The sequence below is a fragment of the Tachysurus vachellii genome, chromosome 19, assembly GCF_030014155.1.
Source record: "Tachysurus vachellii isolate PV-2020 chromosome 19, HZAU_Pvac_v1, whole genome shotgun sequence".
Lineage (NCBI taxonomy): Eukaryota > Metazoa > Chordata > Actinopteri > Siluriformes > Bagridae > Tachysurus > Tachysurus vachellii.
In genome coordinates this window covers 11,401,406-11,419,832 of record NC_083478.1, presented here as the reverse complement: position 1 = coordinate 11,419,832, position 18,427 = coordinate 11,401,406, and the positions used below count along the sequence as shown (strand labels likewise).

The following is an 18,427-nucleotide window of genomic DNA, read 5'->3' as shown; positions in this document are numbered from 1 at the left end:
TAGGTGACCCACAAGCTCCGCCTTCTCAGTGACGCAGAAGGACGTAGCTGTTTATTCGCGTTTATGCGCATGAAAGATTTTGGTGGTTGTGGTTAAAGCCTTCCCCGGAAAGTACTAACGCCATCCGTAAGAAAAAGTGAGTGCTCCTGCGCACAATTGGTGTTTTTTTTTGTATTGTATGTATCGTTCGAATCATATAAATCTTGTCTATATGTCCAAACCTATGGCGTGCTTTTTACTAGCCAAACTGTCAGCTGTAAAATGCGCCTGTGCGCATACTACATACTGTGCGGTAGTATTATAAAGTGCTTTTAGTTCTAAACACATTTGGACTGAAAGTACTTGCGTTTACTTCTTCATATCATCCCATTATACTGTGTTCTTACATATAAATGTATATACACCTGGGACCAAATCTTTGTAATGACACGTACTGTAAATGGTCAGGACCAGGGGCGTAGATTATAAAAAGTAAATTCGTCCCCCTCACTTTTTTAGTGGAGAGTTGTGTTCACCACATGCTGAGGTTTTAATGGAGCAATGTATATAAATGCAGAGTGGTTTAAAATTCAAAGAGACAAGAAAGTTTAAGATTAAGTCTTAAGATTTAAGTTTAAGTCTATACATGACGTTCACGGCAATCAGTCACTCACTTGTCACGTCATCATCACGCGCCCCCAGTACTGTCGCTCGAGTCGCACCCGCGGTCCAGCATTCAGTTACGATGAGCTCAAAGCGGCAAAAAAACGCTTCACTCCTTTTTTTTATAAAAATGTCAAGCAGTGTAAGTTGGCATATGGTATCTGAATTGTGTTGCACAATGTTTAGTAACTCTGCCTGTTGCTCTTGTTGAATAATTAGCACGTTTTAATTTAAAGGATTATAAGGGAAAATAGCTGCTTTGACAAACGTTATATAAACTCTTTTATAACGTCTTTTGTTTTAACAAGTGTGTTATCAAAACCCTTCAAATAAGAATAAAGATAATGTTGAACTGAGATTTTACAGCATGTTTAACTCTGCCAATTCTACATAATATCAAGTATGTGTCACTGTATGTACACGACAGAGACGAGGACGACGAATAGTGACATTAAAGATGTCATTTTAATAATAAGGAGCAGGTAAATCACACATACTGTACATACAACGTAGTAAAGATGATAACCGACAATGAGTGAAGACAGTGGTGATGAGTATAAATAGAGTCCGGGTGAACAGACAGGTGGATGACGGGGTGCAAAGGATGATGGGTAATGTAAAAAATGTAAATAAGGTACAAAGATGTCTTTTTAAGGGTACTGACCCAATGGCAAGCTGTTCTATTTCTTTCTTTCTTTCTGTTTTATAATCATATATAATCATAACGCATATAAAGCATGATTAAAAAAATCATGATTAAAAATAAAACCTGTCATTTACACAAGGGTTAACTGAAAAAACAAACAAACAGATAACACTAGACATTTCGTCCCCCCCACTTTTTAAATGATGGCTACACCCCTGGTCAGGACACTTAGGTTTACAGGCTTCACCTTTATTCGGTGTACATGAAGGAAGAACACAAACCTCTATGCATGGTTCAGATAAATTCATCAATGACTGACAGATAAGACAGTAATATTACAGGGAAGGACAAACAAATCGGGGATCGTGTCAGTATACATTAGTAATTAGGGAACAAGGAAACTAATCTGTGTTCTCAGGAACTGTTTACTCCATCAGATCAATACAAATTAGAATATATAACATACATTATATGGCCAAAAGTATGTTGACACCATCATTAATGATTGACTACCTTTGTAGCCTCCAATCTCGTTTTGTTTCTCTTTTATTAAACTCCTCTATGTAATGCTGGGTTGTCTGAAACACCTGAACCTATTAATTAGGATGGATGTTCACATAGTTTTGGCCATTTAGTGCACAAAATGTGTGCAAGTTTATCCATTGTCCATTTATCCATTATCGTGGATAAATAGTGTTGTGTTTATGAACCGTATAAATACAACACTGTTTATCCACAAAAACCGAGACATTTCAAAGCCTGAAATTTGATTCATTTATTCATTTAGCCGTAGTATTGCTTAATCCTGGTCAGGGTTACACACACATGCACACAAACATGCACACCTAAGTTTGATTTACAGTAGCTATGTTTTGGGGAGGTGGAAGAACCAGAGGAAACCCATTCGGAGGCAGACTATACATGTAGATGTATTCCACACAGACATCAGGATGTCTGGTCTCAGGTCTAGATATGATGAATGTTTTTATTGTATATATTGTCATATGTTTATGTTCCTACCGAAAGTCACCATCTCTGAATACAGCCCTTAGTATAATTGTAATTGCCAAAGGAAACAAGGTGTGTATGCCTTCAGCCAAAACTGCTGATTTAACATAACATGTTTACTTGTTTAAATTTTAGTGTCCATACTGGTTAACTAACACTCAAAAATACAAATCCAATTCTGATAGAATTAATTAAGATGAATTAAGAACTGTGTAGATTTAAAGAAATGTGGAATTGATTTACTTGACAGATCATTGAGGGAGGGAAAAGATTCTTCGTCTCAGCTTAAGCAAAACAGTTTTCATTTGTAGAGCACTTTTAACAATGAACGTTGTCACAAATCAGATTTACAGAAATTTATTACAGATTTAAAGAAATATATAAATATGCTATCAGGTAGTTTGGCATTAAGACTACATTGCCTGTTCGTACATTTTGCAGAATGTTTTTCAGAAAACTGGGCCAACAGCTGGGGCGACCCACTCAGTCTCTCTCTGGGTGGTTGATTAGCAAGTTCCTGAAGAGGAATAACCAGATCCTGGAGGAGAATGCAGTGAAGCTGTGTGAGATCCAGCCTCATGAGACAGTGTTGGAGCTGGGACATGGTCCAGGTCTGGGTTTGCAGGTGGCTGTCAAACTTCTCACCGAACCTAGAGGAAAGTTGCTGGGGGTGGATTACTCCAATTATATGCACCGCATGGCCACAAAGAGTATGCAGGATCACATAGCCAGTGGAAAAGTAACTCTGTACTGCTGTGATGTAGCAGAAATGCCATTAGAAGACAGCAGTGTGGATAAAGTATTCCACTGCAATTGCTACTACTTCTGGCCCGATATGAAGACAGCAGCCTCAGAGATATACCGGGTGATGAAACCAGGTACTGAAATGCAGATGAAGTCTTTCAGACTTTGTTTCTTACTTTTTGTATTCTTGTTAACTTTCTTAGAGGTTGTGTAAAGGATTCAAGAAAACTGAATGTTTTTTCTTGTAATTCTATGATTTCGCCATGTAATTGTGAAATAATTATTTCACATTGTTTAACTCCATCAGGTGCGCTCATGGTGACGACCCTCAGGCTGGATCATATTGTTGGTTTTGCATCTAGGAACGTGTTTTATGGTGAAAACTGGCAACCCAAAGTTTACATGAAGGCGCTGCAGTCCTGTGGTTTCACTGATGTCCGAATGGAGAACAGAAGAGACAAGTTCCTCCCATTTCAAGCAATTTATGCCACAGCTGCTAAGTAAAGCAGAAACATCTCTGTTTTGTTAGATGTATATCTGTCACTCATGAACTTGCTTTCCCACATCGTCCACTCTTACTTACACCCTGCAATCATATTCTCACAACAATTATACACTCACTTTATCACTTACACACTATCTCACTTACCAATTCCACACATAATCCCTCCATCACTTAATATCAGTTATGTATTAATATTGATTGTCATAATCAGTGCTTTGTTTACTGCATTGAAATCATGACTGTTTGACAAACCATCTTCATGTTACCGGACCTCAGGACCACGATCTGTTTATTGGTTGTAGGTGGTTTTACAGGCTCTAAAATAGTTCACCTACAGCATAGGATATCCTTAGAGAGTATCAGTGATTTTTCCTATCGCTCTGCTCCTGTGACTTTCACAAGATTAAATCCTCCATCTAATGAAGCATAAGGTTTACATTTACCGCTGTGCAGATAACATTAAGCTCTTTCCCCTGAAATATATTGAAAGCTGTACCTTAATTTTTCTTGCCAATTTTCTTGAGGATATTACGTGATGGATGGTGTCTAGTTTCATGTTGAGTCAGACGATTATTATAATTATTATTATTTTAATTATCGGCTGTTGAAAAGTATACATTTATCTCATTTATACAGCTGAGCCATTGAGGTTTAAAGGGCCTTGCTCAGGGGCTCAGGAGCAGCAGCTTGGAGGCCCTGGGATTTGAACTCACAACCTTCTGATCAGTAACACCTTAGCCACTGAACTACCACTTTCCTAATCACTATTATTTTACTTTTTATGTATTCAAGTCCTTATTTTATTTCTTGTACCGATTTATTTGATATTCAGCACTATGGCCAACACAAGTTGTTTTAAATGTGCTTTCTGAATAAATTTGACTGATTATTTTGTCAGATCGGAGAAAGCTTTGTACATGGAAATTGTAAGAGACTAATGTTGTTATCCCTCCCAGATCTCAGCCTTCAGATTGTAGACTTCTCCGAGCTTCTGCTTTACCTGAACCTGTTGTTGTTTTGTGAAGACTCTAGTCGTAGAAAGTTCCAGAACATTAAGCATTTAAAAAGTGCATTGTTTTGTTTATTCAATTTAAAATTGTAATTAGTGATATCACATATTTTCTCATAAAAAAAAGTTGAAGAACTCAATTTTATTTCTCTTGTTACCTATTAAAAAGATTGTTTTGAAGGCTTGTGCATTTCATCACTTCATCATCCACGTTTCCGGCGATAATGTACTACAATACCCATGAGGCCTTGCGCCGGACGCGGGAACATGTTTGCACGTGACGTATTAAATTTCAGCCGGGAGAATCAAAGTACAACAGAAACAGCTTACAGGAGACTGGTGTGTTATAGTGGACTTGTGTGCAGTAACAGATTAACACCGCACGCTCTAAACAAATTATATATGTAGAAATACAAGTAATAGTTATAGTTATTTATAAATAATAATAATAAAATTTCTGACACGAAACTTTGCTAAGTTTATTGACGTTAACGTAAACATCTGTGCTAACGGCTAACTGTGCAAACGGCTAACTGTCGAGATAAATTCAGCCGCAGTTCACTGTTGTTAGATTGAAATGTATTCTTTTGTTGGTATTCTAGACGTGGACGGAGACAACATGCAGAGGAACAGCCGTCTGAAACGAGAGCTGCAGATGCTCAGTACTGAGCCTCCGCCTGGTGTTTCCTGCTGGCAGCTGGACGAGAGAGTGGAGGAGCTTCAGGCCCGTCAGTAGTCAGCAAATCTGTCGCCGTGCACCCTGTCTGTAGTCCATCTGTCACTGTGCACCCTGTCTGTAGACCATCTGTCACTCTGCACCCTGTGTGTAGTCCATCTGTCACTGTGCACCCTGTCTGTAGACCATCTGTCACTCTGCACCCTGTCTGTAGACCATCTGTCACTCTGCACCCTGTCTGTAGTCCATCTGTCACTGTGCACCCTGTCTGTAGTCCATCTGTCACTGTGCACCCTGTCTGTAGTCCATCTGTCACTGTGCACCCTGTCTGTAGTCCATCTGTCACTGTGCACCCTGTGTGTAGTCCATCTGTCACTCTGCACCCTGTGTGTAGTCCATCTGTCACTCTGCACCCTGTGTGTAGTCCATCAGTCACTGTGCACCCTGTGTGTAGTCCATCTGTCGCCGTGCACCCTGTGTGTAGTCCATCTGTCACTGTGCACCCTGTGTGTAGTCCATCTGTCGCCGTGCACCCTGTGTGTAGTCCATCTGTCACTGTGCACCCTGTGTGTAGTCCATCTGTCGCCGTGCACCCTGTCTGTAGTCCATCTGTCACTGTGCACCCTGTCTGTAGTCCATCTGTCACTGTGCACCCTGTGTGTAGTCCATCTGTCACTCTGCACCCTGTGTGTAGTCCATCTGTCACTCTGCACCCTGTGTGTAGTCCATCAGTCACTGTGCACCCTGTGTGTAGTCCATCTGTCGCCGTGCACCCTGTGTGTAGTCCATCTGTCACTCTGCACCCTGTGTGTAGTCCATCTGTCACTGTGCACCCTGTGTGTAGTCCATCTGTCACTCTGCACCCTGTGTGTAGTCCATCAGTCACTGTGCACCCTGTGTGTAGTCCATCTGTCGCCGTGCACCCTGTGTGTAGTCCATCTGTCACTGTGCACCCTGTGTGTAGTCCATCTGTCACTCTGCACCCTGTGTGTAGTCCATCAGTCACTGTGCACCCTGTGTGTAGTCCATCTGTCGCCGTGCACCCTGTGTGTAGTCCATCTGTCACTGTGCACCCTGTGTGTAGTCCATCAGTCACTGTGCACCCTGTGCGTAGTCCATCTGTCGCCGTGCACCCTGTGTGTAGTCCATCTGTCACTGTGCACCCTGTGTGTAGTCCATCTGTCGCCGTGCACCCTGTGTGTAGTCCATCTGTCACTGTGCACCCTGTGTGTAGTCCATCTGTCACTGTGCACCCTGTGTGTAGTCCATCAGTCACTGTGCACCCTGTGTGTAGTCCATCTGTCGCCGTGCACCCTGTGTGTAGTCCATCTGTCACTGTGCACCCTGTGTGTAGTCCATCTGTCACTGTGCACCCTGTGTGTAGTCCATCAGTCACTGTGCACCCTGTGTGTAGTCCATCTGTCGCCGTGCACCCTGTGTGTAGTCCATCTGTCGCCGTGCACCCTGTCTGTAGTCCATCTGTCGCCGTGCACCCTGTCTGTAGTCCATCTGTCGCCGTGCACCCTGTCTGTAGTCCATCTGTCGCCGTGCACCCTGTCTGTAGTCCATCTGTCGCCATGCACCCTGTCTGTAGACCATCTGTCACCGTGCACCCTGTCTGTAGACCATCTGTCACCGTGCACTCTGTCTGTAGTCCATCTGTCACCATGCACCCTGTCTGTAGTCCATCTGTCACCGTGCACCCTGTCTGTAGACCATCTGTCGCCATGCACCCTGTCTGTAGTCCATCTGTCACCGTGCACTCTGTCTGTAGACCATCTGTCGCCATGCACCCTGTCTGTAGACCATCTGTCGCCATGCACCCTGTCTGTAGTCCATCTGTCGCCGTGCACCCTGTCTGTAGTCCATCTGTCGCCGTGCACCCTGTCTGTAGTCCATCTGTCGCCGTGCACCCTGTCTGTAGTCCATCTGTCGCCGTGCACCCTGTCTGTAGTCCATCTGTCGCCGTGCACCCTGTCTTTAGTCCAGCTGTTAATGTAGAGAATAGAGATGATGATCTTCTTTGTATAGTGTTTAGTAATTGCTTCAGACCTTTTATCAGTGCTCATGGTTTGACACCGCACTGCTGTTTCATGAGGCTTTTTTGTTGGTGTTGTTTCTCATTCTTGTAATGGAAAAGAGGTGTTCAGTGCTACTTTTACAATGTCAGTTTGATCATATTTTGTTAGTGGTAGCCCCATGGTGGTGGAGAAGAAGGTAGTCTGATTTATGCAAATAGTTCTAGTAGAGTCAGTTTTAGTCTCATGCTTAGTGTCATGGTGGGCATGTAGAAGAAAACTTACACAGATGGTTTTGCTTTTTATTTCTGACATGAGGACAGTATGCCATACTGGAAAGCAAAGCCTTCATTTCATTGCTATAATGTTGTTTTAAAAATTATAAGTAGAATATAAATATTTTTGCATAAGATCTGAGTGCAATTTCCCTCTGCATTGCATTTCGTTTTCTGACTATGTTGCAATCGTGCAACACTGAATTACAACCACTGTCCAATCACAGCACAAAGCCAGTAAAGTAACACATTTTATAGGTTTCTAAAATCTCATTTTTTCACGAAGCCATTATGCTTTTCAGAATAACTGTTTAACTGTAATGAGTTTAAATTTGACTCAATATTCTTAGGTCACAGCAGGTTTTAGGACTTAAATCGTCATGTCACAAACAAAAAGTAGTACCATCTCTGGATTTCATTTGAGGATTTTCCTCAATCCCTGATTGCTATTTTGTCAGGCACAAGAGCTTTACCATAGGTTAGCAAACTGTATGTGTGTTTATACGCTGTGATAAAATACATTATACAAGACAAGGTGCAGATGCTTCCAGAGCAGACGTATAAACACAAACAGGACTGATGAAACATTGCAGACACACAGTAAATCTAAGAAACCATAGCAGGAAGATTGTAAGAATATTTGCAAGAATATTGATGTGATGTGGTTGCCATTAATTACAATCAAGTTCACTTGTATTATTTATGATTGTTATAACAAATGAAAACTGAACGATAATCCTCTCTTTTTCAGAAATTGTTGGAGGTGCCAACACTCCATATGATGGTGGGTTGTTTACACTGGAAATAAAGATCCCTGATAGGTGAGGCCTTTTAAATAGATGTGTGTTTGTGATTTTCGGGTTTGTAGTCATAACATAAAAGTCATATCTCAGTGTACTGACTGCTGTTTACCTTATCGGTTGAAGGTATCCATTTGAACCTCCAAAAATGCGTTTCCTGACTCCCATCTACCACCCCAATATTGATAATGCAGGCCGGATTTGTCTTGATGCGCTGAAATTACCACCCAAGGTAAGGTGTTTAAAAAAAATAAAAAATCCTTAAACGAATCATGGCACCGGAAAATTTCAAGATAGATTCTTTGAAGCTACATTTGATGATGATAATTGATTTATGCTCAAATTTAGGCTAAAATATTTTACTGTTACTGAATAGATTGAAAGTGTCACATCAGTTATATGTTCTGCCATTTACTTTGAAAATGTACATATGCACAGTAGTATTAGAAACACTTCAAATATTGACAGTACCACTGGGTTTCATGTATCAAGTGCAGGCAGGGTGAATGGCTCAATGCAAGGTATATTAAAGTATATTTAAAGAAGTATATTGCTATATTAAAAAAGGATTGTGACACAGGAACGTACACAGAATACCATAACAATAAACAGTGAACATATGCATAGTGAATCTGTGACCTGCAGTGCATGATATTGGAATGCTGTAATTAGTGTGATATTCACAGGGTGCATGGAGGCCCTCACTGAACATCTCCACAGTGCTGAGCTCAATACAGCTTCTCATGGCAGAACCGAACCCTGACGACCCATTAATGGCAGATATTGTGAGTTTTTCCTGACTTTCTGCTTCTAACCCACTGACTCACCCACTGTTTTCCGTCCTTGTATGTTTTTTTCTAATGCATTTCCTTCAGTCCTCAGAATTTAAATACAACAAAGCAGCTTATTTGGAAAAGGCCCAAAGATGGACAGCAAAATATGCAACACAAAAGAACAAGGTTAGTGTTTATTATTTTTAACAGTTTTAGGTCTACATAATACACTATTTACCACTATTTGCCACTTTATACACTATTTACACACCATACTGCACCTGGACACTTTAAGGACAATCTTTAAAAAACATACACATATATGTTATATGTATATTTCTGCATTTGTATATACATTATTTCTCCACCTACATTTTCATATTTTTATATAGTTTTTTATATAGTTTTCTTATATAGTTTATCCTTTTTTTATTATTCTATTATTATTTTATTTTTTGCTTTTTTTATACTTTTATTCTGATACCGGACAGTTGCATAAAGCATTTCACTGCATGTCGTACCCTATGTGTATGTGACATTTGATTTGATTTGATTTGATTTGATAATGAGATTAGGATGGGCAATAAAAAATAATGCCGTTCGTTCGATTGCAATATGGATGCATTATTGACCTTTGCTGTTTTACCTCAAATAAAGATATATTTCAAATGTAGCAAGTAAGTAAATATAGAAATGCTGCGGCTTTCGCTCTTGCTTGTGTGATGATACAGATGATATGTGTCTAAACAATGATCCCGGTTCCAGTGGCCTTTACTACAATCATGTGTTTTCAGAATATCACAAATCAATATCACAAAAGTCTTATTTCAGCATTAAAACTACAGCTAGACTAATGAAAGCAACTGAACAAGGATTTAGAGCAGTATATCGTCCTATTTTACAGAACCCTCACAAAATAAAGTATTTCACATTTTAACTGCAGTGTTTAAATTAGAGTTCTGAAACCGTTTTATTCAAGCTCAGAATTATAGATTTACAGCTGCAAGAAATATATTTCAAATGCAATAACAGGCTTCATAACCATTAGCCCACTAGTTTAGTTTCTAACACGGCCCTCTATTTTCTTCGCTTTTCCACAAATTGTAACCTTTTTATCTTTCATTCTTGCTGGAGTGTTTCCATTTCCTATAGAGATTCATTGAGCTGAAAACAGAATTCAATCCGAAATCAAACTATTTGTCTGGCGTATCAGTTTCCTCTGTTCTCATTTCTACGTTCATGTTTAAAGAGCCACCGAGAGAGTGATAGAGGACAGTGAAGTGATGCAGGGTCACAGCAAAAGTATCGGCCAAGCAAACGTACTCTGACGCCAGCTTTTATAACAAAGTATTTTAAACATGTGCAATATTACCTATGTGCAATATGTCTTCAGTGTAACCACTACTCTTTTTATACATTTTTGTTTTTGTATATACTGTATATTATATTGTCTTTATTCTTTATATATATTTTTGCTGCTGTAACAGAGAAATTTCCCCACTGTGGGACGAATAAAAGAATATCTTATATCTTAGACAATTTTGTCAGTGTAATAATTTACTCTCTTCTCTGTTGTTTGTAGGGTCATGTGGATACAGACCAAAAGATTCTCGAAGACAAGCGCAATAAATCAGCACCAAAGAGAGAAGCACTTTCAGCACAAGAGAATGTGGAACCCCCCAAAAAAGTGTGCACATAGTTGTGTTAGTGCACTAGTTGTTTTAGGATTATTATGTTTATTTTTTGTCGTGTGTGCATATTTTCAACGTGTTAATAAAATCAGATATTAAACATTATTTACAGTGGGTTCTCATGACAACACACATATTAAGGTGACACATGCAGTATAATAAGGTTTACGGCATATAAACGTTTGTGTTAAACATTGGAAATGTTTATTTTGAGGTAATATTCACATGATAATTTCCTTAACGAAACATTCCATATAAAAATATTTAAAAAAAAAAAACAACAAAAAAACAAAAACAAACCTAGAGTGTATCTGAATGGCAATAGACCAACTTCACACACAATTATGATAAACTCTCTTTTTTGTGATGGAAAAACACTTAAAATTTAGGTATTTGGGATAATTTTGGGTGCTTGTTATATCAGATTAAATTCTGGACTGATTAAAATAAATATACAAGGGGAAAGGTATCATCTGCCAGCGCCACACTCACGTTGGTATGGAAATGTTTTTGGAATGAAGTTTTTGCGTTGCATATCACATGTGACTGTCAGGTTATTTACATTTTTTTTTAAACGAATTTCATCAAGACTGATGAAAAAAGCAAATCATACGCATCAGTGGCTTGATTAATTAACCGCGATTGAAAGTGAATGCATTTTAGAAACAGAATGAGCTTTGGTTCACCAGTTGCTTGTATTCCCAACTTATCCAGCCACTTTTAGGATCAGGCAGTTCAGAGCTGCAGCACAGCCGACAGTTCAGGATGCTCCGAGAGCTCGGCTCTGCCTCAAATCTAATCATATACAATAACACTGTCCAGGTTTTCTGGAGACCTAAGAAAGTCTAAATGACTTATTAATTTGTACAAAATAACACCATTTCAACAGCTGACTTAGAAGATGTTCTTATGATTTGTGTTTTATCTAGTTCACTGATACTAAACAATAATATTGTCACAATATTGAGTATGAATAAATAACCAAATTTAAAAGTCTTCTTTAGCCTTTAGGTCTTTCTGAGAAGATTATTCTAATGAAATATAATACAAATTAAGATAACCTTTGAGACATTTTTTTCCTTACTCTTACCTTATGCTTATTCTATTCGTTTTGCTTAGTTCTGATGACATAATAATTCAAGGCAAAATAAGAAAAAAAAATAAATAAAGCATAAAGGTTGCAATAATTAGTCCTTTCCTGAACTGATTCAAGTGTAGATGGAGAAGTCATAGATGGATTCTGCCTGAAAGGACCTATGGCAAGGTTGAACTCATAAAAGAAGACATTTAGGCTTCTTCTTGGGCTCTGGGGGCTCCAGCGCAGCGAGTATGGCCTCGTCAAACACGTTCTTTAGCCCTTTCTACAAAGAAAGAAGAGGAAATGATTTGCGTTAACAAGTTTATTGTCTAATCAGGAACTGAGAAAGATCTGACTTAATCTTGCAGAAGTGCAGGGCAATATGACTATAATATCACGATAAGTTATACACATGATCGCAAATATTTTTTGTTACACATCTGTAAATAAACTTTAAATTGTTCAACTTTACAAAGATTTTTATTTGTCTCCTTTTCAGTGCAATATATATAAATATGTTTATTTTATTTTATTGATTTTTTTAAGTGAAATATTTTGAAATAAATAAAATGTCTGTTTCCAAACACACTCACTTGTGTTAAAGCTGAACATTCCACATATTTCACTGCTTTTAAATCCCTGGCGAGTTTCTCAGCTGTCTCTGGAGTAATAGGTTTCTGCTTGTTCTTGGCAAGCTTCTCAATGGTTGAGGGATCGTCTCGTAAGTCAATCTGAGTCCCGACCAGCAGGAACGGGGTCTTTGGACAGTGATGGGTAATCTCAGGAACCCACTGCATGCAAGAGGAGGGAAACAAACACTCATTAAAAAAGTCTACTTTAATAAAACTGGGCTAAAATTGTAAAATACGAGATGGGTTTTTTTTTTTGGCTGGAGGGAAACATACTTTTTCCTTGACATTTTCAAAGGATGATGGTGAAACTACAGAGAAACAAACTAAGAAGACATCAGTTTGGGGATAGCTCAGGGGTCGCAACCGATCATAATCTTCCTGACCTGGGAAGAGAAAACATTATTTCACATTAATTTAGAGCTTCAAACTTTTACACACGCACACACACACACACAGATTTTCTACAACACTGTACTGGGTGGGCTTGTAATATTTAATAAATACACTATATTACACTGCTGTGACCTATATTACACTGCTGTGCCATTTTCCCTAAGAATATGCTAGTCAACATTCAGAACGCCTAAATACATGAATTCCAATAATAAAGTAGTTAAAACCAGTGTTTTTTTCCCCTCCTTCCTGGCTCAGTGCTCAGAAGTGTTCTTTTAGTAGCAGTGCCAACAGAAAAACGTCAGCCATGTGCTCAACTTCGCTCAGCTTTGAGTAAATTACTGCAATTTTGTTTCAAATGTTTTTGTATAGTGATTTTGTATAGTGCAATGTACATTGTCTCAAAGCAGCTTTACAGAACATAAGAAAGTGATTATAAATGATTAAAAACACTGGAGAGTGTGAATGACCATAAACGACGGAGTGTGATTATTTATAATGTCCTTCCTACAGTCATATACAGAAAGTTGGAGTTATGTAACCAGGAGCAACTCATAAATTAGCTCAGCATCTGAGTGCGTTACTGCATAATCCACTATTCACAGCTGATATTATCATCATCTTCACCCCTGTGGTTCTGTGCAATTAAATTGTTGATCACATTAAAAAAAAACATATCAAAACCAACATCAAGCCTAGCAGCCTCCTGGTATACACAAAGACAACACCATACCTGCGGTGTCAAATAATCCGAGAGTGTAAGGTTCACCGCCGATCATTACAGTTACAGCATAGTTATCAAAGACCTGTAAATGAAAACAAAACCATTACGTATTTCTTAAGTTTATATATTGTTTTCTTATGACTAGTAACTAACAATACACGTCATCCTAATCATAGCAGAGTAAGAATAGTACAAAAAGGCTGATATACTTACTGTGGGTACGTACTCCGAAGGGAACTTGTTTGTGGTGTATGAAATCAAGAGGCAGGTTTTACCCACAGCACCATCACCAACTACTACACATTTAATCGTCTGCATTGTTTCACTTGGCTATCTATACAAAGGAAGTGGGGGAAAAACAAATTTTTAGTATTAGGCATGAATAGCAAACTCATTTATAAGCACAGGCTACTTGAATATAAGAATTTGAAAGCATACAGGGACATGTGTAGAACAATACACTCGATTTGATTCACCAGTATGGCTTCTGGTAAATATGGGCACCAGCTGCTAGCCTTAGCATGCAGTCTTTTATATTATGAAAAAGGTATTAAGACAGTGAGGGAAAAAAAATCAGATAAATTTGGTAAAACTTAAAATTTTCATTAGTTGTGTCATATTGAGAAACATCAGCATGTCATCCTAACTGCAAACTCAGAGCTTATAGAAAATTTAAACTTCCAAACATGTTAATACCTGATGTGGTATATAGATAAACAGAAAATTGCTTAAAATTAGGCAAAATATTTAAAATGTACATTTAATAATGTTGCTTGAAAAAAAAAAGCAAATCGCCTTTTTAGTAGATGAGAACAATACCAGGGGTATCACATTTTTTCACTGACGTGTGCAGATACAGGCTACTGTCCATACCACACCCATACACGCGGTCTGGGAACTGCGACAGTCTCCGACCGCTAAAACCTACAGTGAATCGTGACAACAGCTAAAAAAAAAAAACATTGAGGTCCCGTCGCCTCGTTTATTAAACACTGCATCCGTAAAGTCACCAGCATCGAGGACGACCTTTCTCATCGACTCTGACATGAAGGTACTGAAGCATCTGTGCCATAACCACCAGACTCAACAGCATCAAACTCAGGCAGTAAAATTACTCAACACGTCGCTCCTTCCTAAAGCTCACCTGAACTAATCAAACACCTAACCCAATACGACTCTGTACCTCTGCACTCTACAAAGCTGCATCAGACACATGGCTTATTTATGAGACTTTTTTTGCCACCAGAATTTGTACTACACAACATAATAGTTAAACATGCAAGAGCTTTCCTGTGTTCACTGTGCTGTGTGTTTATTTTCCTGCTGTTGTCTCACACTGTTGTGTATTTTCACCTTATGTTCTACTGCAATGTTAAGTGTTTCACTGTGGTCCTGGAAAAACAACACTTTAGGCATCAATACCATTCATTTTATGTTCTGTAAAGCTGCTTTGAGACAATGTCCATTGTTCAAATAAATTCTAATTGAACTGAATTATGTTAATTCCCAGTACATGTTTTTGAAATGTGTCAATGCCAAAACACTCTCAATAATGATACTGTTTAAAAGACGTTTTATCAGATTATTTATAATATTACTGTGGTAAGATGCTGCAGTTCTTCATAGAGCGCAGTTTGCATTAATACAACGGAGTACACTGGGCATCACATAGTATTCATTCATTCATTTTCTACCGCTTATCCGAACTACCTCGGGTCACGGGGAGCCTGTGCCTATCTCAGGTGTCATCGGGCATCAAGGCAGGATACACCCTGACACCCATCGCAGGGCACACACACACTCATTCACTCACGCAATCACACACTACGGACAATTTTCCAGAGATGCCAATCAACCTACCATGCATGTCTTTGGACCGGGGGAGGAAACCGGAGTACCCGGAGGAAACCCCCGAGGCACGGGGGAGAACATGGAAACTCCACACACACAAGGTGGAGGCGGGAATCGAACCCCCAACCCAGGATGTGTGAGGCAAACGTGCTAACCACTAAGCCATCACATGGTATTATTTTTTGAAAATAATTTTGGCACATCGGGTTTTTAACCTTACTGGTTATGAAATATTAATGTGGGAGAAAATGCATTTTTTCTATTGAAACTAAAGATAATTTTTAGGCTTTTGTCAGATTTGAGCTCTGTTTAAAATCAATAATTCACTGCTGATCTACTTTGCGTCTGAGGGTCTCTGCCTATTCACCTACAAAGGATTTGTAGGACTGAAAATAACTGCTGAGGAGCAATACAAAAGACAGATGTCTAGTAGACAGAATTTACTAACAGGACTTTGTATATACTGCAAAATAAATAGGTGGTTTAAATGGATGCTTGATGTAAACTTTCTGAAAATGACTGAATGTCTCTAAACTCAAACCCCAGCTAGTTAACCACAGTAGCTAACGTTACAGTTGAATGTTGTACATCTTGACATGCGGTGAAAACAACCCTGGTTCCTTTTTCACAACCTCTCTAATGCAAACCCCTTTCACGCATTCGCTTCACAGACAATTTAACAGGAAGAGATTACGTTTGCACAAGTTGGTTTGCAAACCTGCTGCAAGCTCTGAAAACAAGGCATAAACTGAGACAGAAAATACAAATCCTTTAAAAATGGTACATCATTAATACATTTTAATCAGAGACTATACTGTTTTTGCTGCAAAGTAATGCTTTAATATTGCATTTTATTTATAAAACTATAATGTCGTTCCCTAAATAGACCCAAAAAAAAAGAAAAAGAAAAAACCTTGACATGTTTATAAGACATTTATACCACAGTAAAACATAATAGAAAACGTCCTGACCATCACAAAGCAAAAAAAAAACAAAAAACAAAAACAAAAAAAAAACGTTTTCATTAAGGTTTAATAAAGTCACCTCACAGAAAGTTTTACAATATTAAAGAAACACATTTTAATGCTTCTTGTCCATGTTTATGAAGTCTACATTGGGCTGCAAAATGTTTATTATACGACTGACAGGACGTGATGCAAACACAAGCAAGCCTTCTGGACCGGAAGTCAGTCTAAGCACGTTTTCTTATACAGTTACGTTTTAAAATCACCTTCTACAAAATCTTCCAGATTATTTGTACAAGTAAGGAATGTAAAAAAAAAAACAGCTATTTGTACCGTTCATGCATCATTAAAGCCACCCTCGACTACCTGTGTGCTTCCTCTTGGCCTGTCAGGTTATTCAGGCCACTGTATGAACATATTAAACCTGGCATGTTAGTGTTTTAGGAGTTAAAGGTATCGTATAAACAGTCAGGAAAACCCTCTAGTTTATCAGGAGAGCTTTAGTAAACTAGATGACTAGCTGGTTACATAATGACCTACTAGTTATTATTGAGGAAGCTAAACTCTTGCTTGGCTAATCAGCAATGTACAAAAACGTTTTGACATTTTGTTACGCTGCTAGAAATTTCACACTGTCACACTATCAAAATATCACGAGGCATTTTCTAATGTCACTAACAAATTAGATTAAAAAAAACTATACTTCGATATTTTATATAAATGCGATCTACAGGAGGACATTTTGATAAGACAGGACGTAGGCCAAAATAGCTAAAGCAGCTAAGTGCGTTAACAAGCCGTTAGCGAGAAAAAAGTGTCTAGCTAATGTAGCTAATAAGCTACCTGGCGTAAAATTGTCAATCTACTGCGATATCGATTTAACTCACTATATTATATAGTATATATTATACTTACTTGACAAATATATTAGTAGTGATAATGTCGATAACTGTGCTAGCTTTTAACAGGTATCTTCTACCGGGAGCTAGGCTAGTTTTTGAGGCTAGCTTGACGCTAGGATCTTGTTAGCAAAACAATGACAAGTCTCAAATTCTGTACGAGATATCAGATAAATGACTGATTTGATCTCTTACCAAAGTTGTTTAAGTGTAACCGTAGACTGCAAACGGCAGCGGACTATAAACAGAGAGGAAAAAAGAGCAACTAACGTCCAGGAAATTTTTTTACGGTGACCGCCCAAACACAGCTTCCTTTGTACACAATAAAAGTCTATTACACACCCTCGAAGTATGAGCAGGAAAAGCGTCGCATATGGCGATAAAAACATTTAGTGACAATGACATGAGCAACACTTTTAAAGTGTATGAGGTATTTACTCAGTACCGGCTTTAGGGACTGCAGAACATGTCCATTTGTAAATGATTGCTATGAGATATTGGAGCACTGAGTTCAAAATTAAAACGTGTTTAGTGTTTTAAACTTTTGTTGGTTTAATCTGAGTTTCAAGTCAAGATGTTCTTTATAGCTAAGGAGCCTGAGGCTATAAAAGGCAACACTACCTGCAGCATGACCATGAAAACACATAACTCAGTGTTTACATTAATTACTAGTGTATGACTGACCATGCTCAGGAGGCTAGATTTACACCCCATGACCAACCATCTCTAAACTTTTATTTGTTTGTTTTTAATGTATGCTATGGGCTTAACATTCATGGGAACCAAGAGGCCCAAACCTGTTCCCTATGCCCAAAGTTTATTACTTAAGTAATTAATTACAAGTTTGATTAAAGTTTTTTTTTGGTCACAGATAGACAGCATAATTTAATGCATCTTTCACATTTGTTCCCCAGTTATCTTTGCAAATGACAAGCAATAATGAGACTTAGAACGTGTTTGAAATAGAACGTGTGTAGTGCCAAAGGTAAAACAATTTATGACCTCCTATAATAAATCTTACTGGACCACCTGTAATTAAAATATGTACATACAGACATGGAAACATAAAAATGAGTGATTTATAAGCTACAGGTAATT

General features: G+C 38.4%; 3 protein-coding genes across 4 annotated transcripts; 2 read left to right on the top strand and 1 right to left on the bottom strand.

The window, feature by feature from the left end:
* The first annotated feature begins 2 nt into the window (after nt 1-2).
* zgc:194242 (uncharacterized protein LOC100005854 homolog) lies at nt 3-4,533 on the top strand. Its single transcript, XM_060894617.1, has 3 exons — nt 3-136; nt 2,738-3,174; nt 3,348-4,533. Exons 2-3 carry the CDS (start codon nt 2,739-2,741, stop codon nt 3,542-3,544), a joined length of 633 nt encoding a protein of 210 aa, XP_060750600.1. The 5' UTR covers nt 3-136; nt 2,738; the 3' UTR covers nt 3,545-4,533.
* Nucleotides 4,534-4,775: 242 nt separating this feature from the next.
* On the top strand, nt 4,776-10,892 carry ube2t (ubiquitin-conjugating enzyme E2T (putative)). Of its 2 annotated transcripts, none has more exons than XM_060894618.1 (7): nt 4,776-4,893; nt 5,157-5,282; nt 8,275-8,344; nt 8,450-8,555; nt 9,010-9,108; nt 9,199-9,282; nt 10,679-10,892. In XM_060894618.1, the coding sequence occupies exons 2-7, from the start codon at nt 5,174-5,176 to the stop codon at nt 10,793-10,795; spliced, it is 585 nt and encodes a 194-aa protein (XP_060750601.1). In that variant the 5' UTR covers nt 4,776-4,893; nt 5,157-5,173; the 3' UTR covers nt 10,796-10,892. The 2 variants fall into 2 exon arrangements, with proteins under 2 accessions (XP_060750601.1, XP_060750602.1); XM_060894619.1 differs by having other exon boundaries at nt 4,854-4,970.
* On the bottom strand, nt 10,796-17,680 carry cdc42l2 (cell division cycle 42 like 2). The gene is made up of 6 exons (XM_060894620.1): nt 17,525-17,680; nt 13,828-13,948; nt 13,624-13,696; nt 12,771-12,880; nt 12,459-12,656; nt 10,796-12,148 (listed from the first exon to the last, which is right to left on the bottom strand). Exons 2-6 carry the CDS (start codon nt 13,930-13,932, stop codon nt 12,059-12,061), a joined length of 576 nt encoding a protein of 191 aa, XP_060750603.1. The 5' UTR covers nt 13,933-13,948; nt 17,525-17,680; the 3' UTR covers nt 10,796-12,058.
* Between the last annotated feature and the right edge of the window lie 747 nt (nt 17,681-18,427).

Excerpts from the sequence above, each read along its gene's own strand:
- zgc:194242 (XM_060894617.1), top strand. The coding sequence starts at position 2,739 with ATGTTTTTCAGAAAACTGGGCCAACAGCTGGGGCGACCCACTCAGTCT. Across the intron at positions 3,175-3,347 it reads ATACCGGGTGATGAAACCAG|GTGCGCTCATGGTGACGACC; the intron begins GTACTGAAATGC and ends TAACTCCATCAG.
- ube2t (XM_060894618.1), top strand. The coding sequence starts at position 5,174 with ATGCAGAGGAACAGCCGTCTGAAACGAGAGCTGCAGATGCTCAGTACT. Across the intron at positions 8,345-8,449 it reads GAAATAAAGATCCCTGATAG|GTATCCATTTGAACCTCCAA; the intron begins GTGAGGCCTTTT and ends TATCGGTTGAAG. Across the intron at positions 9,109-9,198 it reads ACCCATTAATGGCAGATATT|TCCTCAGAATTTAAATACAA; the intron begins GTGAGTTTTTCC and ends CATTTCCTTCAG.
- cdc42l2 (XM_060894620.1), bottom strand. The coding sequence starts at position 13,932 with ATGCAGACGATTAAATGTGTAGTAGTTGGTGATGGTGCTGTGGGTAAA. Across the intron at positions 13,697-13,827 it reads CTTCGGAGTACGTACCCACA|GTCTTTGATAACTATGCTGT; the intron begins GTAAGTATATCA and ends TTTCATTTACAG. Across the intron at positions 12,657-12,770 it reads TTGAAAATGTCAAGGAAAAA|TGGGTTCCTGAGATTACCCA; the intron begins GTATGTTTCCCT and ends TCTTGCATGCAG.